We start from the raw sequence: 21,627 nt of genomic DNA, 5'->3' as shown, positions 1-21,627 counted from the left end.
CTTTGAATTTAAGAGGTGCACTTCTGTCCCCTGTCCTAGCATCATCGGGTCCGCCCACTCAGCTTAGAGCCCAGTCCCCACTGGCCACGCTGGCTTCTTAGTTTTTGGGTCTGTGGTCCTGTTCCTTCACCAGGTCATCACACTCTTGACCCTTCCGATGTGTAGTCCTTGGAGGCGCAGCTTGTCTGCCCCACCCTTTGCCCACAGGGCTGGGTTTTCCCTTGGTTCAGTGTGCAGAGCTGTCTCGGAGATCGGGGAAAGCCTCCTGCAGCAGTGTTTGTGGTCATCACAGGCCGATGTCACAGCTCCCCTTGCTGTGAGCTTCATTAGCACGCTGCTTCTGGAACAGACGGACCACACAGGCTCAATAACGACGACTCCTGACGTTCAGGTGACCCCAGATGGATATGCCTGCCTTTAGTCTCATCTTCCTTCTGTCATGGCTGGGGCTTTTCCTTTGCTGAGCTCCTCAAGCTGCCTAGCTAGTATCTAGGCAGCTAGTATCTAGTATTGCGGGGGATTGAATGTTTAGTTACCACATTCCCCTTCTGTATCTGAGAGCTCACGGAAGTTCTGTTAGATAGTGTAGTCTGCTTTCTTCTCACTATAGAGGACTGGAGCAGAAGGGTTCCTTGGAGACATGTATGTGGAAGTCCTGTTTGGTCTAAGGCTGAGCTATGAGGAGCCAACTGCTTTTTGTTCTCTGGGCCCTGATGCTTGCTTTTAAATAGCTGATATACTGCCAGTGGGTCTCCATTATAATCCTCTCTTTTCTGTTTCTTTGGTTCAGAAACACTCTGCTGCTTTTTTGGGCTAACTCGAAGGCCCTGCCTCGTTAGATGTTTGGGATTTTGCAGTCTTTAGTTCTTTGACTCGTCCAAGAAAGTTTGAGGAGGAGCATGTAACACTTTCACGTTCATCATTTCAAGTATCTTGGGAATTGAATGTTTAGAGCCCTGCATCAAAGTCCCTATGCCTGTCTCTATTCCCTGATACACAGATTGGATGTCATCAATAAAAGAGTGGAAGAAAGTCAAGGCAAATCTGCTTTCTTGGCTGAGCCTCTGAAGCATATACGTTCCTACCAACAAATCAGTACAAATACTGGAAGTAAAAGGCCCAAAGCCACCTTGGTATATGAATGCCAATGGTTTCCTATCTGCATCTGTGTGTATGCATTTTGCTAAGACACCGAAAGAGGGAACTATAGGCTTGTTCATTTCTTAACTGTGGTTAAGTGACACGTGGGCTTTAGAATCAGGGCTGAGCTTGAATCCAACTACACCAGTCACACTGGGGAAAATTACTTAACCTTTCCTAAGCTCAGTTTTATTTATGTTCTACAAAAATGAGATAGCAGTAGCTTTTTAATAGGGTTGCTTTTAAATTGGAGTGGACTTAAAGCATTTACTTGGTGCCAGACAGAAGGTGCTTCTATCAGGATGTGGTCAGCACAAGTAACAGAGATGAGACTGACAGTGACATAAGCAGTAAGGAGGTTTAGGTATCTCACCGGAGATAGGTGGTTCCAGAATTGGGTGGTAGCCACAGTCTCATCAAGAGTTTCTTGGATCCATTTGTTCTGCTATCCTCAGTGTTACAAAGTAGCTGCTACGGCTCAGCGTCATTTCTTCCCACGACTGTCCAAGTCAAGCAGAGAGCAAAGGAGACAGCAATAAAGACACTTCCTCCTCATTCTGCTCTTAGCAGGGAGGGATATTCCTCAGAGGCCCAAAGAGACTTGCCCTGGTGTCTCCCTGAGAGAGCTGGGCCACATACCCACCCTTAGACTGGGCACTGGCAAAGAGGGATGGGTGCACCACTTTCTCCCCTGTCACTGGGCATTCTGTGGCCTGACACGGTTTTATTAGTAGCGAAGAGGAAGGAATGATAGGTCAACAGCCCATAAGAGTTGTCACCATGTTAAAAAATTACTGTCTATTGCAGGAGTATCATAAATACATCTAAGTAGTATTTTTTAAACGTTCAATTGCCTTTTCTACTATATAAACCAGTTTTAACATTTTAGTGCACTTTCTTTCAGACTCTTAAAATTGTGTGTATTATATAAAATGATTTAAACATTATGCTGTTTTATCGTGTACTTTATCTCACTCAGACATATGTGTAGTTCTTCCATGTTAATGAGCATATTATACTTCAGATATTTCTGAGCTAGCTGAAAGAATTAAAGACAGCATCCTTTAATCCTCCCAGACCTCCCCACAGGATCCAGTTAAATTGCTCATTCAGTCTCAAACCTTTCCTCAGGGCAGGATAATCAGGAATTCTTTTGGAAATGCCTCTTGCCCTGTGCAGCATCGCAGTAATGACTGTATTAGAACCCATCTTTGGACTATCAAAATGCACCCAAACAATCCCCAATTTGGGAACATTTTGGTTTTTCCAGTTGTTCACTTTTTAAAAAATGATGTGATAGACAATCTTGTCATTAAATGTTGCCAATATGCTCACTTTATGACCTTAGGAATCTTTATTTAAAATGCCTTTGCTGAATCAAATCCTATGACATTTTTTAAGGCTTTGGAAAGACACTGCCCTCCAGACTGCTCATACCTGTTCACATGCCCGTCATCAGTGCATAAGAGATGCTCATGTTTGTAAAGTTAAATGTATAGTTGAGATTCTGTTTTTAAACATACAAATGGGAAAAGGTACTAAGTAGAACTCCTGACCTGTACTTACTGACCCTCTGAATAGATAACTAATGTTCTCTCTCTTCCCTCCTTCAAACATCAGAGAGGGCTCACATGAGAAGAACCCACTACTCCCACAGGTAGGTTACATGCTTTCCAAGTCAGTTGTGTTTTTCCCAAGCTTGTTTTTGCCAGTTGTGTGTCCATGATTGTGACAAAATAACTCAATGGAACATTGTATAAACTAGTAAAATGTGAGTGCTAAAAGAAAGTATTTCTGGTGAAAATAGAGTACATACGTAATTTAATTACATATTACATAAATGGACAAAATACAAGCGCTAAAAGAAAGTTCCTATTTCTATGGAAACTAAGGTAAATGCTTTCGAAAAACTTATTAAAGGCGAGCTGCTAAAAAACAGTGTGGAATTAAGTTTTGGCAAGATAAATGTAAAGATGGGAGAAACTGTAAACATCCAGGGTACTTCTGCATTGAGATTGCTTCACACGTTCTCTAGTGCTTTGACTTCTCATTCTGCTTTTGAAGAAACCAAAACTGATGATCTTAGCAGTGTATTATGAGTGCGTGTAGTTTGCGTGGAGCGTTAACCAGTGGACCCACCATACTCCAAGGAAAGGACTTGTCCCGACACCAAAAGATGAATGTCCATTTATAAGTGGATGAATGTCCATTTAAAGTGATAAGTTCAAATGAGATATTTAAAATAGGTATGTTTCTTTGTTTAAAAATTTCCTCCAAAATATCAGTTAGGATTAGGTTCAGGTCTGAGAAATAAGAGCCCCCCAATAACAGTGGCTTAAACAAATAGAAGTTTATGTCTTTCTTGTAAAAACTAAGTATGAACAGTTTGCACAGCTCTTGCTTCACAAAGCCCAAGGGTCTTAGGTTCCTTGCAGCTTATGTTCCATTGTGTCAGGCCGTGGCCCTCATCCTCACATTCTGAGTTGGAGACCACAGCTCCAGTCATCGCATCCCCACCCAGGCAGCCAGATGAATGGAAGGTTCCTATCCAGCACCCCCCACCCCTTGCTAGATGGCAGGGTGTTATATCTCCTTGCAGGAAGGTTCCAGGAAGCTGTCCCATTACGTTTATGATTACGTACCATTGTCCAGAGAGTAGTGACATGGTCACCCCTGGCCTCAAAGGAGGCTGAGAAATGCAGTCTTTTTCTGGAATAAGCGGCTACCCTCCTAAAGCCAAGGTTCATTATCATGGAAGAAGAGAAGAGTGGACACTGAGGAACAACCAGCAATCTCTGTCACATCTATTTAACTTACTCTAAGAAGAACTGAACAACTACTGATCCCACTCGTAACAGAAGAACTCCAGTGCAACGTGGAAACCACGTGCTGCTCTTGTAACCACTTCCTGGCACACTCTGTTCTTGCCAGGCCTGTCTTACTCATCAGACAAAACCCTCGTTTTGGGTAAGTCTAAGTAAGTCCAGCTGCTCAGCATCTGCCCTGAGGGCCTGAAGTTGGCTGGAGAATCACCCACAACCAAGCTGAGTGCTCTCACCTTAAAACCAATGCTCTACTACATTTTCTAGTCCATTTACTCCCCGCTGCCCAGAGAGTACTTCCTAACCTTTTCCTAAGTCCTCCAATACCTCTCCCTTCTCAGCTGATGAGACTGTCGCTTGTTGCGTAAAGAGAACAGAAGCAGTAGAACTCCACACGTTCCCACTTCGGCATCTACGTCTCTGCGGCTGTGTCCAGGTGCACGGTCTGCCTCCTGTTACAGTGGGTGAACCGTCTGCACTCCTCCGAGACCGGACCCTTCACTGGGACACGGGATTCCGTCTCCTCTCACCTGTTCAAAGGAGATGGCTCAGCAGCCCCCCAACCCTCCCACCACACCCCAGTTTCCCCCTCTATTAGATCAGCCTCTCCGGATAGCAATAGGCTGCTATGGATCCATCTTGAAATCAACAAATTTCCCTTCAGGCTTGCATTGGCCTCCAGTTATCACCTGTTTTCTCTGCTTCTCCTCGCAGCACAATTTCTTCAAACAGTTGTCTTTACTTGTCCCCACTTCCTGTCGTCCATTCTCTCTTAAAGCCATTGCAGTCAGTCTTTCACTACTCCACTCACAGCTCTTCTCAAGGTCATCAGAGAGGCCTTTTCCACACTCAGTAGTAAATTTTCAATTTTTATTTTACTGACTCTGTTAGCACATTCGACGTGGTTGATGACCCTTCATTAAATACGTTCTTTTCTTGGCTTTGGGGTCACTGTCCTAACTATTGCTTGTCTTGCTGTATGTGCCCCTCATATCCTTTTCTGGTACCTCCCCATCTGCCCAGCTGTAAACATGGGAGTGCTCAGGGCTCAGGCGATGCTCTTGTCTGTCCACTCTCATTCCTTCAGCCATCTCGTCCACAATCATGGCTTCCAAATCTCTATGTCTGAGACTCCTGGTTTATTATCTCCAGCCTGGACCTCTCTCCTGTCTCCTAGGCTGATGGTCTCCAGCTGCCAATTGTCCCATCTCTTCTTGCATGTCTAGTAGGCAAATCAGCCCTAATTACCAATTTTTGGGAAATCCGAGGCCAGAAATAACCCAGGAGAGTCCAGTCAGCAAAATCCTGACTGTGTTGCCAGGACAAATGACTGTGTTTTCAACAAATTAAGGGGAATAAAAGGGAAGAGTGAAGGAGGAAGTTTTAGATGAAAAGAGATGTAAGAGATATCACTCAGTTGCAATGTGCAGACCTTATTTGGATACAGATTCTGAGAACTGCAGAAAACTCAGTATGGAAAGTCCATTCAAAGCCCTTGCCTGAGTCTAGAGCAGACTTCAACGTGGCTTCCAGCAGCTTGAGGCCACGTCCCTGGCACAACCCAGCCCCTTCTGAGTTTCTGTTTGGAAGAGTTCAAAGCTGTCCCAGAAATTGCTATTTGTTCTAGCTAGCACCTGACGTAGGCCCCTGACTTCCCTTCTAGAGCATTTACTAAAAAGGGCTTATAATTGTGAATCCTCATTCTGTTTTTTTGAGATATATGTGTATAATCTGTAACCCTAGAGTGTCTCTCAAGGACCTGAAAATCAGTCCTTTGAAATATCATCAAGAATGAGAAGGCGTCTTTCTTACTGTCTCTGGAATGAAAGCATCCTAACTTCCATAATTTCCAGCAACTGACACTGCTGGCCTAGTCACAGTTACAATGAATGACCACCTTTTGTAATTTTCCACGTGAGTCCTGCTCTCCTCACTGCCCCTACTCTCCCTTTAAAATGCCCAGTCACCTCTTTGCAAATCAGAATGGGCTTTCCATTTTCCCTACTGTCAGTAGTCATTAAATAAAATCTGTTTTCACTACTTTAGTATCTGGCTTTGTTTATCTTCGATATATCTAACAAAATTTGAAAATCATGATGCAATTTAGGATATTTGCATATTGACTAGATATTCGATAATAGTGAATAATTATTGTTAGTTTTTTAGCTGAGATAATGGTGTTTTGGTTATAATTTCTAAAAGAATAATTAGGAAAAAAATCTATCTAGAATGTTATGGCTTCTCCCTGTTTCTAGCGTTATCACTCTTGACCAAACTAACATCCTCTCTTGTGGGATTTTTGCAATTGCCTCTTAAGTGCTGGGCCTGCTTCTGCACCCCTTCCCACCTCACTCCCCCACCAGTCTGTTCTCAACAGGACAGCCAAAGAGATCGTGGGAAAATGTGCCATATCCTGCCACTTCCATCTCATCGGAGTGAAAGCCAAGTCTTCAATCTACAAGGCCTCATGGCATCGTCCATGACCTCTGTGACCTCATGTCCTGCTCTCCTGGTTAGTCCACTCCAGGCACACAGGCCCACTTACTTTTGTAACATTTCAGGTAGGTCTAGCTTTAGGGGTTTAGCATTATTTTCCCCCTACTTATAACCCCTTTTCCCCAGATATGTTCATGTTTCCTCACTCCCTTCAGGTCCCTGAGACTTTCCCTGGCCACCCTACATAAATGAGAAATGTCCTATCTGTGACACTCCTTGTGACTCTTTCCTGCTTTCTTTTTCTCCATAGTATTTGTCACCATCTGACATACTATCTATGTCCTTTTTTTGGCTGATATCCCACTAGAACATAAGCTATGTGAAAGTAGAGACTTGTTTTTTTCATTAGTGTATCTCCAGAACTTAAAGGAGTTTCTTGCACATAATAGGCACCAAATTCATGTTTTTTGAAAGAATGAAGGAATGAGTTATTGTGTGTGGTTGTAAGTGTGTGACGAGAATTGATAACCATGTTTCTGAGCAAGGGATAAAAGGACTTTTCAAGTGTCCTCGCTTTCTCCCCGGGGAAGACTGCCCCTCACTTCTCCAGGGAGAAGGAAACCCCTCGTGGGCAGGCTTTGGGCCAATTTTTTGTGCTGTCCTCTTGACTTCCACTGCTGAGTGTGTAATCGGCACTGGTGTTTTCCACGAACGTACTGTGAACATTCAGAAATGCCCAAATACCAATGGTAACTGCTGTTTGTGGAGAAGTGCCACTGTCTCTGTGACCCCACAACCCTGTGGCCCCTCTGAGCTAAAAATCTGTCTGATTATTTTCCTGGCTGGAGCATTTGGCAAAGGGAGGCAGCCTCCATCTAGAGGCAACCTTGGAGCGGATGGGAGTGGGGGGTGGGGGCGGAGGGGGTTAATATATGGAATTGTTAGGTATTTCTTTTGTCCTGAATTGCTGTGAAAAATGACTGAGACACTAGGAGCACAATTGATTCAATTTTATAAAAATACCCCTGTTCCTCTTGTACAAATCCTTCTGAACACAAAGTCTGGGTGTGACAAATGGTAAATATATAGTTACTGGAATGGGACACAGTGGAGGGAGAATAATGACTCAAGCACCAGGGAGGGACTACTTCAATCCCCGAGGGGAATCAGACAGCCAAGGACATTAATGATCTTGGTCTGGCAGAACTGTTTCTGGAGCTTCTGGTTCTCTCCAACTGTTGCTTTAATAATTTTCAAACTCTGTTCTGATTTGGAAAGGACAGGAGAGTCCTTCAATGTATGGATTAAAACAAGGTACGAGACATCTGAAGCTTGGAAAAGCCTTCTCTTGCCTTATTCCATGCAGAGCATTTGTACGTCTCTACAGCATAAGCCAAGGTCTCTTGAAGCTTGACCCCAACCACCTCAGAAAAACTGAGGTTGGAGCGGGGTGCAGTTATTTGCCAAAATGATTGGGAAGGGGGGAGACATTTTTATTTCCTTGGGTGAAAATATTCTGTAATTTCAGAATTAACCACCAATACCTTTATATGGTTTGAAGAAAGCTCTTCTTGGCTTGCAGATTCAGGCATCAATAAATAATGATAGCATTTATTGCAGGCAATTTTCTCATTGTGCTAAGTATTTTTTGTACATCTCATGAATGTATGTACATTTCCATACAACCCATACAATGGATGCTTTTATTAGTATTTTATATGTAAGGAAAGTGGAGCGCAGAGATCACATAATTAGGTGTTTGAACATAAACTCAACCTTACTCTTTCCTGTTCACCACCTACATCTCTATATTCTCTAGGGAAGGATGGGGCAAGTCAATTTCAACATGAGCATACAGGCTAAATCTGTTTACAGTAGTTATGCACCAAAAGCAGGTCAGGATCTTAAAAACGTGACCATTTTAACTCTTAGGTTCACTCCTAACTTGTAGGGCCCCACTTCCTGCACCAGTTTGGGACGTACCTCCCTGGAGAGCAAGGCTGCTAGAAAGGGAGAGGCTCTTTTTGCAGGTGAGCCAATGAAATGGCTGGATATTGTGACCCGCACTTCGTTTGGCCAATGGGCTCAGACACAGAGACCCCGCGAGAGGACCGGAAATGGGAGTCTGAGCATGTGGCTCCTTGGGCGTGGCAGGTGCGTTGAGCTCTGGGTTCTACTGAGGCCGGCAGAAGCGGGCAAGAACGCAGGCGCTGGTGAGTAGGCGCGAAGCAGCTGTGGGAGGCCGACGTCGCTCCCTTGTAGGCCGCCGGGCTTTTGCTCGGGCTCACAGTGGCCAGCGGGATCCCTCCACCCCCAGTGCAGACCTTCTCTCCCCCCCAGGCGCAAGGGGCTCTGGGTCGCGGGTGGGGCCGGAAGTCGTTATCTGAGGACGTGTGTGTAGAGGACGCAAGCCTTCGAAAAGGTGGGAAGGTGGTGGCCGGGATAGAGGGTGGACTTCCGCGGTTTTGGGTGGGCGAGAGCGTGGTTTGGACTGAAGTGGTGGGCAAGACCTCCCGGTTTGGGGAATGGTCCTCTTCTCGGGGGTAGGATTTCCCGTCAGGGGCCTCCCGTCCGGTTAGGCCTCAGTCCTGTTGCCCCACGTCAGAGCTCAGTCCTGGGGGTGGGGCATGCAGGTGTCGCCTGCCCGGGGCCCTTCCCTGTGGGACCTTATAGTCGGCCGGCTGCCTGCTAGCCAATTAAAGGGACAGTCCCCATGAAGGGACGGCCTTCTGGAGGAGGTGCCCAACTCAGTAGACGGCCGATGGAGGTGAGGGAGCCGTGGAGACAGAGGAGGGAGGATTCCGGAAGTCCTGGACCTGGCGGGTGTCGCAGCTCCTGTCGGTGGGGGGTGGGGACCGGTTAGCTTCCGGCGGTTCCGGATGCTTCCGGCGGCGGTAGGAGGCTGCGAACGGGGAGGCCGGGAGAACTGGAAAGGAGTTCAGGCAGTTCCAGGGGGACCTCCCCTCGTCTTTGGGGAAGGGGGGCTTATCCTGCCGTGTTAGTGGAAGAGGGTGTAGTTAAAGAATTCCTGTCAGATCCCGAACGACGTCCACCTGGAGTACTGACTTCGCAATTGTGTGTCAGTCGTCGTGCGCGGGGCCTGATTTCCCTGCAGCTGACACTTACGGCAGGTTGGTAGCAGTCGAGAAGAGGCTCGTTTCACCTTTCAGGGAAGAAAGCGCCTTCGGAGATCAGGGGAGGGTCCGGACAGGGAAGGGAGCCCCTGAAGGAAGGCGCCCTAAAATCGATAGGTTCTAAAGGGGTTTGGAAGAGGCCTCGTGGACCTGCGACTCGGAGGTCGGGAAGAGCCTGGTCCCCGGTTACCTGGTGTTCCCTGAGGTGCAGCAGGGAAAAGGACAGAGGGCCTGTCCCTGGAGACCTCCGTTCTGGGGGGGTTGGACACGTTTTCTAGCGGGGTGGCCGGTTGGCTCAGTTGGTTAGAGCCTGGAGCTGATGCCACCAACGGTGCCAGTTCGATCCCCGCGTGGGCCACTGTGAGCTGCGCCCTCCTTAAAAAAGAAACAAAGGAAAAAAAAAAAACAAACCCCCAAAAAAACAAAACAAAACAAAAAACAAAAAAAAAAGAAAGAAAGAAAAGTTTTACAGAAAGGAATTGGATAAAGATATGTCACTAAGGAGATACGTCACTAAGGCGATCAAGGAGGAGATGGAACAATATAATGGGATAACGGACTGGTAAAAAATTAGGACTGGTCGAGGAAAGAAAGGCCAGAAACAAGCAAAACCCACACATGCTTATTGGCAGTCACTTTATGAGATGGCTGTATTAACTAAACATTCTTACGGTCATGCGTAAAAAGTACTTCCTTCTGCGATAGGTAGTTAACGGCCAGGGCTGCGTTGTCTGAGAGGCTGTTTGGGCAGAAAACACAGGTAAATTCAAGGAGAGCTTGGCCTCTAATGGAGAGCGTTTAGATTGTTCTGGACTAAGGAGAAGCTTTTGAAGTGAACGTGAAATAGCATGCTGGTTGTATCCCTGGTCTGACCCAAAGTACGTTTTATTTTTATTTTTTTAATTTTTTTAAATGCTGTGTGAGTCTGTCTTGAAGAAAAAGGAGAACAGTTGGGAATCTTTAATCTTTACAACATGCTGACAGGTAATTAAGCAGAACAGGATCGACACCTGTGTCACCTGCAGCCTTTCCATGGATCCTGGCCGACCACCCTTCAGGGGCTCTCTTCATGGGCACCCACCTCAGTGTGTACGGATGCCAGGCTCTTGGCCACAAACTCCTCAACCTTCGGACTCAGCTGTGGGCAGGGCAAGACCTGCAGGCAGAGGCCATGTATTTGGAAAGCCAGAGGAACCGAGCCCGCAGAGTGAGCCAGCACAAAGGGTAAGACCGTGTCTGGACGCATAGTAACAGCGTACAGCTTATCATCAGAGGAAACAATGGATTTCACAGTGCTTAGAAAACTGGGAAGTCCTAAAGGAAAACAAGGGTTGTGTTTTGTTTGGTTGGTGGTGGTTTTCTTCCTTTAACAAGTAGTTGCATATGTCAGATCCTAGAGGTGAGAGTCTAGAAAAAGTGCCTCAGAATGAATGCTAGATGGACTTGGGTAAATGCCTTTGTTCTCTGGCTGATATAAATATACATACCGTGTTTCCCCGAAAATAAGGCCTAGCCGGACAATCAGCTCTAATGCATCTTTTGAAGCAAAAATTAATATAAGACCTGGTCTTATTATATTGTAGCAACATAAGACCGGGTCTTCTGGTCTTATATTAATTTTTGCTCCAAAAGATGCATTAGAGCTGATGGTTTGACTAGGTCTTATTTTTGGGGAAACAGTACATAAATGGTAGGTGTAAAGATATGGCATTTTGCTCTCTTCTGAGTATTTAGGTTTTTAATCTGAATTTGGCTCTATGGTATTAACAGCCTCTCTTGCCTGCGAGGTAATAATTGTTAAGAATGGGTCCTTTCAGAAGGCTCTTTGTCCAAATCTTGAAGAAAAAGAGGATCTTCAGCTATTGTTACTGCTTGTATGTGCTTTTCTTTTTTCAAATTTATTGGGGTGACAATTGTTAGTAAAATTACATAGATTTCAGGTGTACAATTCTGTATTACATCATCTATAAATCCCATTGTGTGTTCACCACCCAGAGTCAGTTCTCCATCCATCATCATATATTTGATCCCCCTTACCCTCATCTCCCACTCCCCACCCCTGTATGTGTTTTCTTAATCTAATTTTGTAGCAATTTTAAGACTGGCATTTGTCTATAATTAATAAGTCTCAAAGAATAGAATTAACAAATAAATGTAGGAAGAATGTAACAATGCAGTTATGATAATTTTACGCAGAGTTGCTAGCGTCAAATATAATCTGTAAAAAGAAAACATTGATGACAGTAATTTTATACTTGTACTCAGATGAATTGCTTGAGTGTATATGTGGCAGCTCAAACTGGTGTAACAGCAGTAAACTTTCAAGCCTGCTATAGGAAAACAGTAGCAAGTTTTGTTGGAGGTTGTTCAAAAACAAACAAACCACCCAAATCTCTGATACCCTTAAATGATCCATCTTTTTTGAAAATGTATTAACCAGTACACTTGTTCCCTCTTGGATACAATGGTCCACTTGGGTGTACAGGAAATGAACCAGAAAAACGCTGTTGTAACAGTATAACAGAATGGAACAGAACAGAATTAACTTTACTGTTATACATGGGCTATAACTATTTATGCTTAAATAGTTATACATGGACTGTAACTATTTATGCTTAAAAACCTAAAATGGCTCCTTTTCGGCTGGGACTACCACCTTCCAGTAATTTGTCAGAATGACCAACACAAAGGGAAAGAGGAGAGGCACCTGCTATATGTTTCCTATGTCTTTTAGAAAACATGGAATTGCTCCTTTGGCCACATACATGCGAATCTACAAGAAAGGTGATACTGTACACCTCAAGGAAATGGGCACTGTTCAAAAGGAATGCCCCACAAATGTTACCATGGCAAAACGGGAAGGGTCTACAGTGTTACTCAGCATGGGGTTGGCATTGTTGTAAACAAACAAGTTAAGGGCAAGATTCTTGCCAAGAGAATTAATGTTTGTGTTGAACTTATGAAGCACTCTAAGAGCCTAGATAGCTTCCTGAAACGGGTGAAGGAACATGAATAGGAAAAAAAAGGAAGCCAAAGAGAAAGGTACGTGGGTTCAACTGAAATGCCAGTCTGCCCCATTCAGAGAAGCACACTTTGTGAGAACCAGTGGAAAGGAACCAGAGCTACTGGAACCCGTTCCCTATGTATTCGTGGCATAAGCGCAAAAAAATAAAAGACCTCTGTACTGTTAAAACAAACAAACGGGCAGCCAGATGGCTCAGTTGGTTAGAGCACGAGCTCTGAACAACAGCGTTGCCGGTTCAATTCCCACATGGGATGGTGGGCTGCACCCTCCGCAACTAGAATGAAAACAGTGACCTGACCTGGAGCAGTTGGGTCTTGGAAAAACACACTGTTCCCCAATATTCCTCAATAGAAATTAAAAAAATAAAAAACAAACAAACAAAAAAACACCTCATATAACATAGTTCTGTGATTCTTAAAAACTAAGTATTTAAACATTTTTATGAGCTATTTTTATCCTTTACTGTAACATTTATAGACTTTAAAGAAGATGATTTTTGTTATTTACCAAGACTTTAAGAACACCATCAATGTTTCTGAGGTTTTAAACTACGGCTTGGAATGACTTGATTTTTTGCCTTTCATAGGAATCTGTGGGTTTGGTCTCCATGTTCCGAGGCCTGGGACTTGAAACAGTGTCCTGGACCCCTCCAAAACGGGCAATGCTTCCTTTAGGTATGTAGAAAAGCAACTTGAGAAAACATGGTGGTATGTATGATTGCTTTGTTCTTAAATTCATAGTTTATCTTCAAAAAAATAACTATATGACATGTTCAACTCACAGTTACAGCTGGGGTTTGATCCTTCCTTTCAGGTAGAGGCATTTTAGGCCGAGGCTTGTCTACCAGTATGGTGCAGAAAGGCATGGAAGGACCCCGTCCCACTTCTCCAGATCTGTCATTGTTGGCAGCTGGGGATAGCAAGATGGCAGAGGCCTCCGTTGGTTGGAATAGGTGGGTAAAGGTGCCTTCTCAGGAAACCGTCAAAATCAGATGAAATATCCCTTTAAGTCCAAAGGAAAACTTTTAAAAGGTGGTATTATTTCACAAATAGCGTATGGTTTTATATTAAACAATGGATACTTTCCAAGAGTAGTCAGCAGCTACTGATCCAGTCAATATTTGGAAAAGGGTAAAAAAGTAGTTCTCCACTGGGCAGTTCACAATTTCATTTGCCCTCTTAAGAAGTTAACCTGTAGTGCTTTTTTTAATCTAAGTGAGTCAAACTCCCACCTCAATTCTACCATGGAAGTTGGCCCTGAGAGTAAATATTAGTAGCAGTTGGTGAGTGAGTCATGTTGACATACTGAACTTGGAGAGACTCCCAAGGCTTGGGTCCCTCTTGCTGACTCCCCCAGGAAGAGAATGTAGACTTGGGGGAATCATTTAGATGGGGCAGAGATAGAAGCATGATTAAGAAAGTCCTGATTTGCTTCTTTTTAACACTTCAGAATGCTTGGAAGAGGAAATTCAGATACATCTGTATTACCGTTGGGAAGAGCAGCTCGTGGTATAGGCAGAGGTATGTTCAACGCTCCTGGTGCTGTCGGCGACATGCCTTCTCGGGGTCCTGCCCAGCAGCCATCACTGCCACCTCTTCCCCTTTCCTCACTGTGCTCTCTGGATTGCCTTCCACTGGGGACTGCAGAATGCAAGGAAAAGTAAGTCAGGAGCGTGACCTTCTTTGCTTGGTAGTGATGTGGGAAGGGGCCTTCTCATAGTATTGTAAATGCTGTTTCTGCTGTGTCTGAGTCCTCTGTGGGTGGTAGGTACTGCAGGGTTGTTTGGTTGTTTTTTTTTTTTGCTCGTGGGAAGAATGACAGAGATGGGACAATTCCTGATGAAGTAAAATGAAGTTAATGATATAGATAGTATGTAGCAGAGAGTGAACTCATGACTTCATTTCCTTCCCAGTTCATATGTAGACAGTTCTTTGTCATGTTGAAGATAAGACAATCACTTAGGAAAAGTATTGCAGCAGTTCATTTTTCTCTATGGAATTAATTATGTTCTTAGTTAGCTGGCCTAGTTTATTCCAGTGATATTACTAGGACAAATAGGGTGACCTTGCTTCTCTAATTAGAGATAGCTATTCATTTATCTACTAGTCTTTAAAGCTTGCTTTTGTATGTCTTAATTCTTGTTTTATGTATCTAAGCAAAGTATGAAATATTACTTCCTTTCCTTTCCTCTCATTTCCTTTCCTTTTCTTCCTTTGTGGTGTGGGTTGTTTGTTTTTTTTTTGGCTTTGGTATGTGGGTGCTTTTGTTTTTTTATTTTCCAGACAGCTTCTTGTGAAGCAAGGATTAAAAGGAATACCTCAATCTTTGGGATTGAACCTTATCAAAATACAGTGTCATAATGAAGCAGTTTATCAATATCATGTGACTTTCAGGTATTCACAGCTTTTTTTCTCTGTATTGTTTACTTAGAAAGCAATAATGAAATCATTCTCCTGGAATCAGAATATTTTTCTGTATGATTCCTGATGAACTTCTTCCTCACCCCCACAATAATGCATGAAATCGGATCATTGCAATAATTTTAAGGTTAACATTTTTTTTGTATTTAGCTATATTACCATTTCAGATTTTATTTTAATAGGTGCAGTTTTATAAAGCATGAGATTAGAGGTGGATTTATTGTGAAGTTACCGAAGTTTAAGTTCAGGACTTTGTATTTACATAGATCCCTTTCATGACCTTTTAACTTATTTTTTATTTGTAATTTTGCATTCCTCTTCTTAAATTCCCTCCTCTTTGCATTACCTTTCCCCCAGTGGTATAAGATGCACCTCCCACGAAACCTGGATCTTCCTTGCATGAATCTCATACCAATATTTGATGGCTCTCCAGTGACAGTCTAGGGTTAAATGTGAGGGTGAAAAATCAGAGAAAATAACTTTAATGTTATATCAATAACTTTAGGATCGATCATACTTTTTAAAAATTAAGAATTCATATTAGTTTGTGTTCTCTTAAAATCTCATGAGAGTCATTAGCTAGAGGTTATTTGCTGGAGTTATGAACATGAATGAGCATTTTGGAATATCTGTGGAGAAATTAGGAAGATGGAAGACTGAATTTTTGAAGGATAGCTACTAATTGGTACAGGAAGAGGAAGTGGAGTGAAAGAAGAAAGGAACAGATGGGCAGGAAAATACCCTAAAGACAGGTTACAAAGACCAAAGGAAGGGGCCCATTTGAATGGTGAAGAGGTGCTTGACTTTGTGCACAGGAAAACATTGTTGAATATGCTTTCAAGAGCATATTCTAGTGATATTCTAGAACTTTGTTAGAGTTATGGAGAAAAAACTAGACTAAAAGAACAAAGGACAGCATAAGATAGCCAGTGAATTGGCCTTTTTATTTAAATAGTGTGTAAGGGGAAGGAGAAATGGAATGATAATTAAAGAAGGTAGCAGGATTGCTTTAAAAGTTTCTATGAGGTAAGAAAGAGCTGAGCACACATGAGAGGTGAAGAAAGAGAAAGAGCCAGAAAAGGGGGTGAAATTGAACCCTGGAGAGGGGGCGATAGTGGGAATAAACCTGTTCTGCAATGTGAGGGGAGGAGATGAGCATTAATGAGAGGGAAGAAACCTTTCTCTGGAAATGGATTGACAAATGTTAATGAAAGAGAAAAGAGTGTGAGGTGTCGACATTGACCAGGAAAAGACAAGTATTCCATAAAGTTCCAGATTGTGGATCTGGACCTTTGAAGCCACAATAAGAAGAGCATGCCAGGCCAATGAGAGAATACTGAGAGAATATATTACAGTGGACTGGCTGTCCTGTAGTTTCCACATACTATATATGAAGGGAGTTTGGAAAGACATCTTTAAATACTGTGTTTAGGGCATAGCACCATGTATGAGTATAAATTCTTTTGAAGAAACATTTTGAAATATAATGTCAGTATGTAAGTGTTAGTTTTGGGGACAACTATATTGGATTACCACCAATAAAGATTTTTTAAATCTTTATTCATGACTTGAGCATGCTTGACTCTTTTAGTCTTGGATTTATTTAAACTTTGCCGTTGTAGAACAAGGTTGTGTTACTGTGATGGAATGGGACAGTTATGGTACAAAGTACCTACTAGAGTTTTTCAAAGCTGGAAGTTTTGTGGCAATGAATCACTAAAATTTGCCATGAGTGAAAAAAGTTTAGAGTAAAATCCCATAATAAAGTTTTGCTGGAACATAGCGGTGCTCATTGGTTTGCATATTGTCTTTGGTGCTTTTGTTCTATATCGACAGTTGAATAGTTGTAGCAAAGATCATATGGCCCACAAAGCCTAAAATATTTACTATCTGGCCCTTTATAGAAAAAGTTTTTTGACTCTGGTCTAAACTCTGAAAGAATATATACTATCATGCTGAGGCAGTGGTCTTCGGGGGTGGAATTATGGGTTGTTTTTATTTTTGTAAGTATCCTTAGGTCAGAGTTCTTTTTCTAGTCAGGTAAAATAGTTTTTGTTTTTTTTAATAGTTGAAGTTTTGATGTGACCACTAGATGGAGCAGTAGTTACAAGAGACTGCTTCTCTAACAAATGTATTGCACAGCTGTAGTAAAGAAAGCCTGCTGTTTGAGTCAAATTCAAATAAAATCCTCTTTTATTTTCTAGCCCCAGTGTGGAGTGCAAAAGCATGAGGTTTGGCATGTTGAAGGACCATCAAGCTGTCACTGGCAACGTCACTGCTTTTGATGGATCCATTCTCTATCTGCCTGTTAAGCTTCAACAAGTGAGACCAAACCAGAAATGTATTTTGGGATGAAACCTAGGAGTATTCTGGGGCTTTGAGTAGTGGGAAATAATAGACTTCCTGAACATTTGAGTTGCATTTTCTTATTCTTAGAGGAAAGGCAGATTTTGCCATAACAAAGCAATCACAAACTGAGAAACTTACATTTGAGTTCTTCAAGAAGTCCCATCTCACCTAAGAGGAGTGGTTGGAAGCCTTTGACCTCCAACAGTGACAAAGAATGGTTTAAGATTTCAAATTCAAAGGGATCTATTGCTAGTTCTCCATTGGGTTTCTTTTACCAAATCCTATCTGACATCCTGGTTGTCTTGCTGTGATTTTGTGCAGTGTGGTCAGCAAAGTGATGCGGAAGTAGAACACATGTTTAGGATATTTTTAGTGTGTTCCAGGACACAGTTGGATTAGATTAGGGCTTGGTTGTCTTGTCATTTTTTTTTTTAATTTGCATGTATTTATTTGTTAGGTTCTCGAGTTAAAAAGTCAAAGGAAAACCGATGGTGCCGAGATCAGCATTAAGATTCAGTTGACCAAGATCCTGGAGCCCTGTTCTGACTTGTGCATTCCCTTCTACAATGTTGTTTTCCGTCGGTGAGGAAACAGCTGACGTTTTATATTCTTTAACCTTAGTCTTGTGTTTGTAACAGTGCTCTTCAAGAAACTTGGATGACACTGCACTACAGTGTGGATATAGATGAGTTTGGAAATATTTAATAAATAAATGGGTGATACTGAGTTAACTTACTCAAAAGTTATCTCAAGAGGTTGACCAGATTTGGGTAAGTGAAAGTAGGTCTGAGGTGGTTGGATGGGGGATGGGTCCTTTTGGATTCATTCAGAACTTGAAAAGCAGATGTTTACAGTGCACATTTCATGGTGTTGGTCATGGGGCTACTTGAAAAGGTAACGTGTAAACATTTTTGCTGGAAGAATTTTTCCCCACTCGCTTGAATTTTTGGATATAGCCTGGTCATAATTTTTAAACATTTTTTAGACTCCCTTATTTTCATAATGTTATTCCCAAACCACCTGTTTTTAATGAAACATAGAACCTAATTTGTACCTAATAACTGAACTGCCTGGAGCAAACATAACTTCTTATGCCAGACTGATAGTCACAAACTTAGAAATTAACACTTTTGCATTCTTTTTAGTTAATGGTGAAAGTAATATAAATTGAGCCTGGAAAATAAACTTTTGATTTTTGATTACCTAGTAAGTAGGAAAAGCTACAGTAAGTTGCATATAACCCAAGATAAATGCTGTGGTAAATTTTCTTTTTCTTTTGGCAAGAGTGTTCTCATGATAAAAGCTATATTGTACAAAGAGCACTGATGTTTCTGATCCTTTAGGCTTCCAAAGGAAATTTAGCTAGGAGTAATGGAACTGATTTTTTCTTTTTATTCTTCGACTAGAAAACCCATTTTGGCTCTTGTTTTTTCAGGGTAATGAAACTTATAGATATGAAGCTTGTGGGGAGAAACTTCTATGACCCAACAAATGCTATGGTACTGCAGCAATACAGGTCAGTTGTGTTTTCCTCTTCCTCACTTTAGAATATTCTGGGAAGAAATTTTTCATTGCAATCACCATATTTAGGACAAAAATCTCAGCAGTATTTTATGATAGTGAATGCAATTTATCAGTTAAATTTCTTCCATAGTTAACTATTTTAATAAGTTCACAATGATGTTGATTTAATTGAATTTTTTTTCCTGGCATTTTCTCATTGTTGCTAGGGAGGGGCAGCATGTGCTCAAAGTTTGGTTTCAGCCGGGAGCATGGCAATGTCTGTAGTTCTTTCAGAACCCTAAAGTAAAGCCCAGCTATCTCTTCAGATTGCAGATCTGGCCAGGCTATGCAGTCAGCATCCGGAAGACAGATGGTGGTCTCTTCCTGCTAGCTGATGTCTCCCATAAGGTCATTCGAAATGATTCTGTGCTGGACATCATGTGAGTGAACGGTGGGATGTACCTTGAACAAGCTAACAGTTTTCTGAAAAGCTCAGTAATAGCTGATAATAAATACAGATTAGCTATTCTGTTTGGTTTTTAAATTGTAGTACAAATGAAGAATGCTAAACTGCTGTGCTCCATTCCATAAGTTCTGCCAAGGCAGGGATCTGCGTATAGAGACCTGCTGTGCTTTACTGAGGAGGAATTGTATTTAAGTCTCTGGTTAAGAAGACTTAGTTTAGTGTACACAGACCCTGAGTTTTTGTTAAATGTGTTACCATAGCAAATATTTACTGTAGTCAGGATAGATGTGTATAATTTGTGATGGCTACATGAAGTGCATCTCTGATTAATTTTTTAGGCTCTATACTTAGAAGTGGAATTACTTAATGAAAGGGCTGAACATTTTAAAGACTTTAAATATTTAATATAATAAGATACTTAAATATTATCGACAAATTATCCTCTGGAAGTTTATTCAGTTTATTTTCCCACGAGCTATGTACAACTCCTGGGTGTTACTAGATTTATAAATCTTTGCTTGTCTGATAAATTCATTAATTCCTTCAAGTATATTTGAGCTCCAGCTGTGTACCAGAGTCTTGGGACATATCAGTTAACAAAACAAAGAAAGATCCCTTTCCTCATGGAGTTTACATTGTAGTCAAGTGAGATAAACAATAAATAAAAAGCATGATAAGTAAATTGTATCGTGTACTAGAAATGGTGAGAGCTATGAAAGAAAGAACACATACAACACAGGGTGGGAGAGATGAGGAATACTGGGGGTGGCCAGGTGGGAGTGGAGAGCTGTCATTTTAAGTAGAATGGTCAAGTTCATTTGAGCCAACACTTAAGAGGTGAGAGAGTTAGCCAGGTGAAGATGTGGGTGAAAGGAGTTCTTGGCAGAGGGACAGCCAGGGTAAAGGCCTTAAGACTGAAGTATGCCTGGCTCATTGAAGGAGAGGCAGGGAAGCCAGGGTGGCTAGAACAGAGCGAGGTCAGAATGGTAGAAGGATGGAGCAGATGGAGGACCTGAGCATAGAAGGTTTTGTAAGGCTACTGTCAGGATTTTAGCTTTTACTCTGAATGAAACGGAGGCTTTGTAGCTGAGGATTGCCATGTGTGACTTGAATGTGAAAGGATCTCTCCAGTTGCTGCTAAGAGAATAGACTTAGTAGGATGGAGTAGAAGTGGGGAGACCCACCAGCAGGCTACTGTACTTCAGTGGGGGAATGAGGAGGGCAGCAGTGGAGGTCCTGAGAAGTGGTCAGTTGGCTTCTGGATATATTTTGAAAGTAGTGCTCATTCGGTTTCCTGATTGGATGGGGGGTGTGAGAAAGAGAGAGGTTGGCTCAGGGGATGACTCAGACTTTTTTGGGTTAATTTGTAATGATTTATTCTATCCTTGATTGTAGCAGGCCATGTCTCTTTCTCCCATGGTACATTCAGCCCTAGTTTATTTCTAGCAGATATTAAGTGTTTAAGAATACCAAATAAAAATAGATGTCTTCAAATTCACTAATTCTTTCTTTTTGATTTCTGCCTTCACTTTTCTGCTTAGAAAGTTCCACTTGTTTTATATCTTCCAGTGTTTTAAACCTTTTGGAAAGTACCTTGATGTGATGTTGGGATCATCATGATTGTCTTGGTACTATTAGATAATTTATTGGAAAATATTTTTCTTTAGATTTAAATCATTCTAAAATACTTGGGTTTATTTCTGAGTATTTCATTTTGATCCATTGGTTAAAAGCAATGTGATACTATTTTTTTTTAATTTATTGGGGTGACAATTGTTAGTAAAATTACATAGATTTCAGGTGTATAATTCTGTATTACATCATCTGTAAATCCCATTGTGTGTTCACCACCCAGAGTCAGTTCTCCTTCCATCACCATATGTTTGATCCTTCTTACCCTCATCTCCCTCCCCCCACCCCTCTTACCCTCTGGTAACCACTAAATGATACTATTTTAATTATTGTAATTTTATTAGGTTTTGATATATGTCAGTGAATTCTATTTTTAGTATTTTCAATTTTCATAGTGAATGCCACCCACTTTTTTGCATGATCTATTGAGTAATTTAGTGAGAAAAAGAAAAATCAGTTGGCATTTTGATTGGCATTGACTGAGGAGAATGTTCAGTGAGTCTTTCTATTCACAAATACAGCATGTCTTTCCATTTATTGAAATTTTTAATTAAATTTTTATTTAGGTAAAAGTTTTAGTCGTATTTTATTGACTAAGCAAAAGCTATATATAGGTGAGCTAGGTTTAAGTAGTATATACTATGATTATTTTTGTTTTCTGCTCAATTGTATATCTTGGATATAAAAATTGTCTTTTCAT

The 21,627-nt window shown here is 41.8% G+C and overlaps 1 protein-coding gene across 2 annotated transcripts in view; it reads left to right on the top strand.

The window, feature by feature from the left end:
• The window catches only part of PIWIL2 (piwi like RNA-mediated gene silencing 2), a 65,728-nt gene that overhangs the window by 709 nt on the left and 43,392 nt on the right, over positions 1 to 21,627 (top strand). The window contains exons 2-12 of one of the 2 annotated variants that reach the window (XM_081077317.1): positions 2,761 to 2,797; positions 8,350 to 8,428; positions 10,517 to 10,756; positions 13,144 to 13,231; positions 13,371 to 13,509; positions 14,007 to 14,216; positions 14,840 to 14,950; positions 17,182 to 17,299; positions 17,784 to 17,908; positions 18,762 to 18,842; positions 19,156 to 19,269. In XM_081077317.1, coding sequence (XP_080933443.1) covers positions 2,772 to 2,797; positions 8,350 to 8,428; positions 10,517 to 10,756; positions 13,144 to 13,231; positions 13,371 to 13,509; positions 14,007 to 14,216; positions 14,840 to 14,950; positions 17,182 to 17,299; positions 17,784 to 17,908; positions 18,762 to 18,842; positions 19,156 to 19,269 — 1,331 coding nt within the window. In that variant the 5' untranslated portion in view covers positions 2,761 to 2,771. Of the gene's footprint in view, positions 1 to 2,760; positions 2,798 to 6,397; positions 6,524 to 8,349; positions 8,429 to 10,516; positions 10,757 to 13,143; positions 13,232 to 13,370; positions 13,510 to 14,006; positions 14,217 to 14,839; positions 14,951 to 17,181; positions 17,300 to 17,783; positions 17,909 to 18,761; positions 18,843 to 19,155; positions 19,270 to 21,627 lie in introns of those variants that run through there. The other variant, XM_081077318.1, reaches the window with a different exon arrangement.

The sequence above is a fragment of the Rhinolophus hipposideros genome (assembly GCF_964194185.1).
Source record: "Rhinolophus hipposideros genome assembly, chromosome: 16".
In the NCBI taxonomy this organism is placed as follows: Eukaryota; Metazoa; Chordata; class Mammalia; order Chiroptera; family Rhinolophidae; genus Rhinolophus; species Rhinolophus hipposideros.
This window is presented reverse-complemented; position numbering and strand designations above follow the sequence as displayed.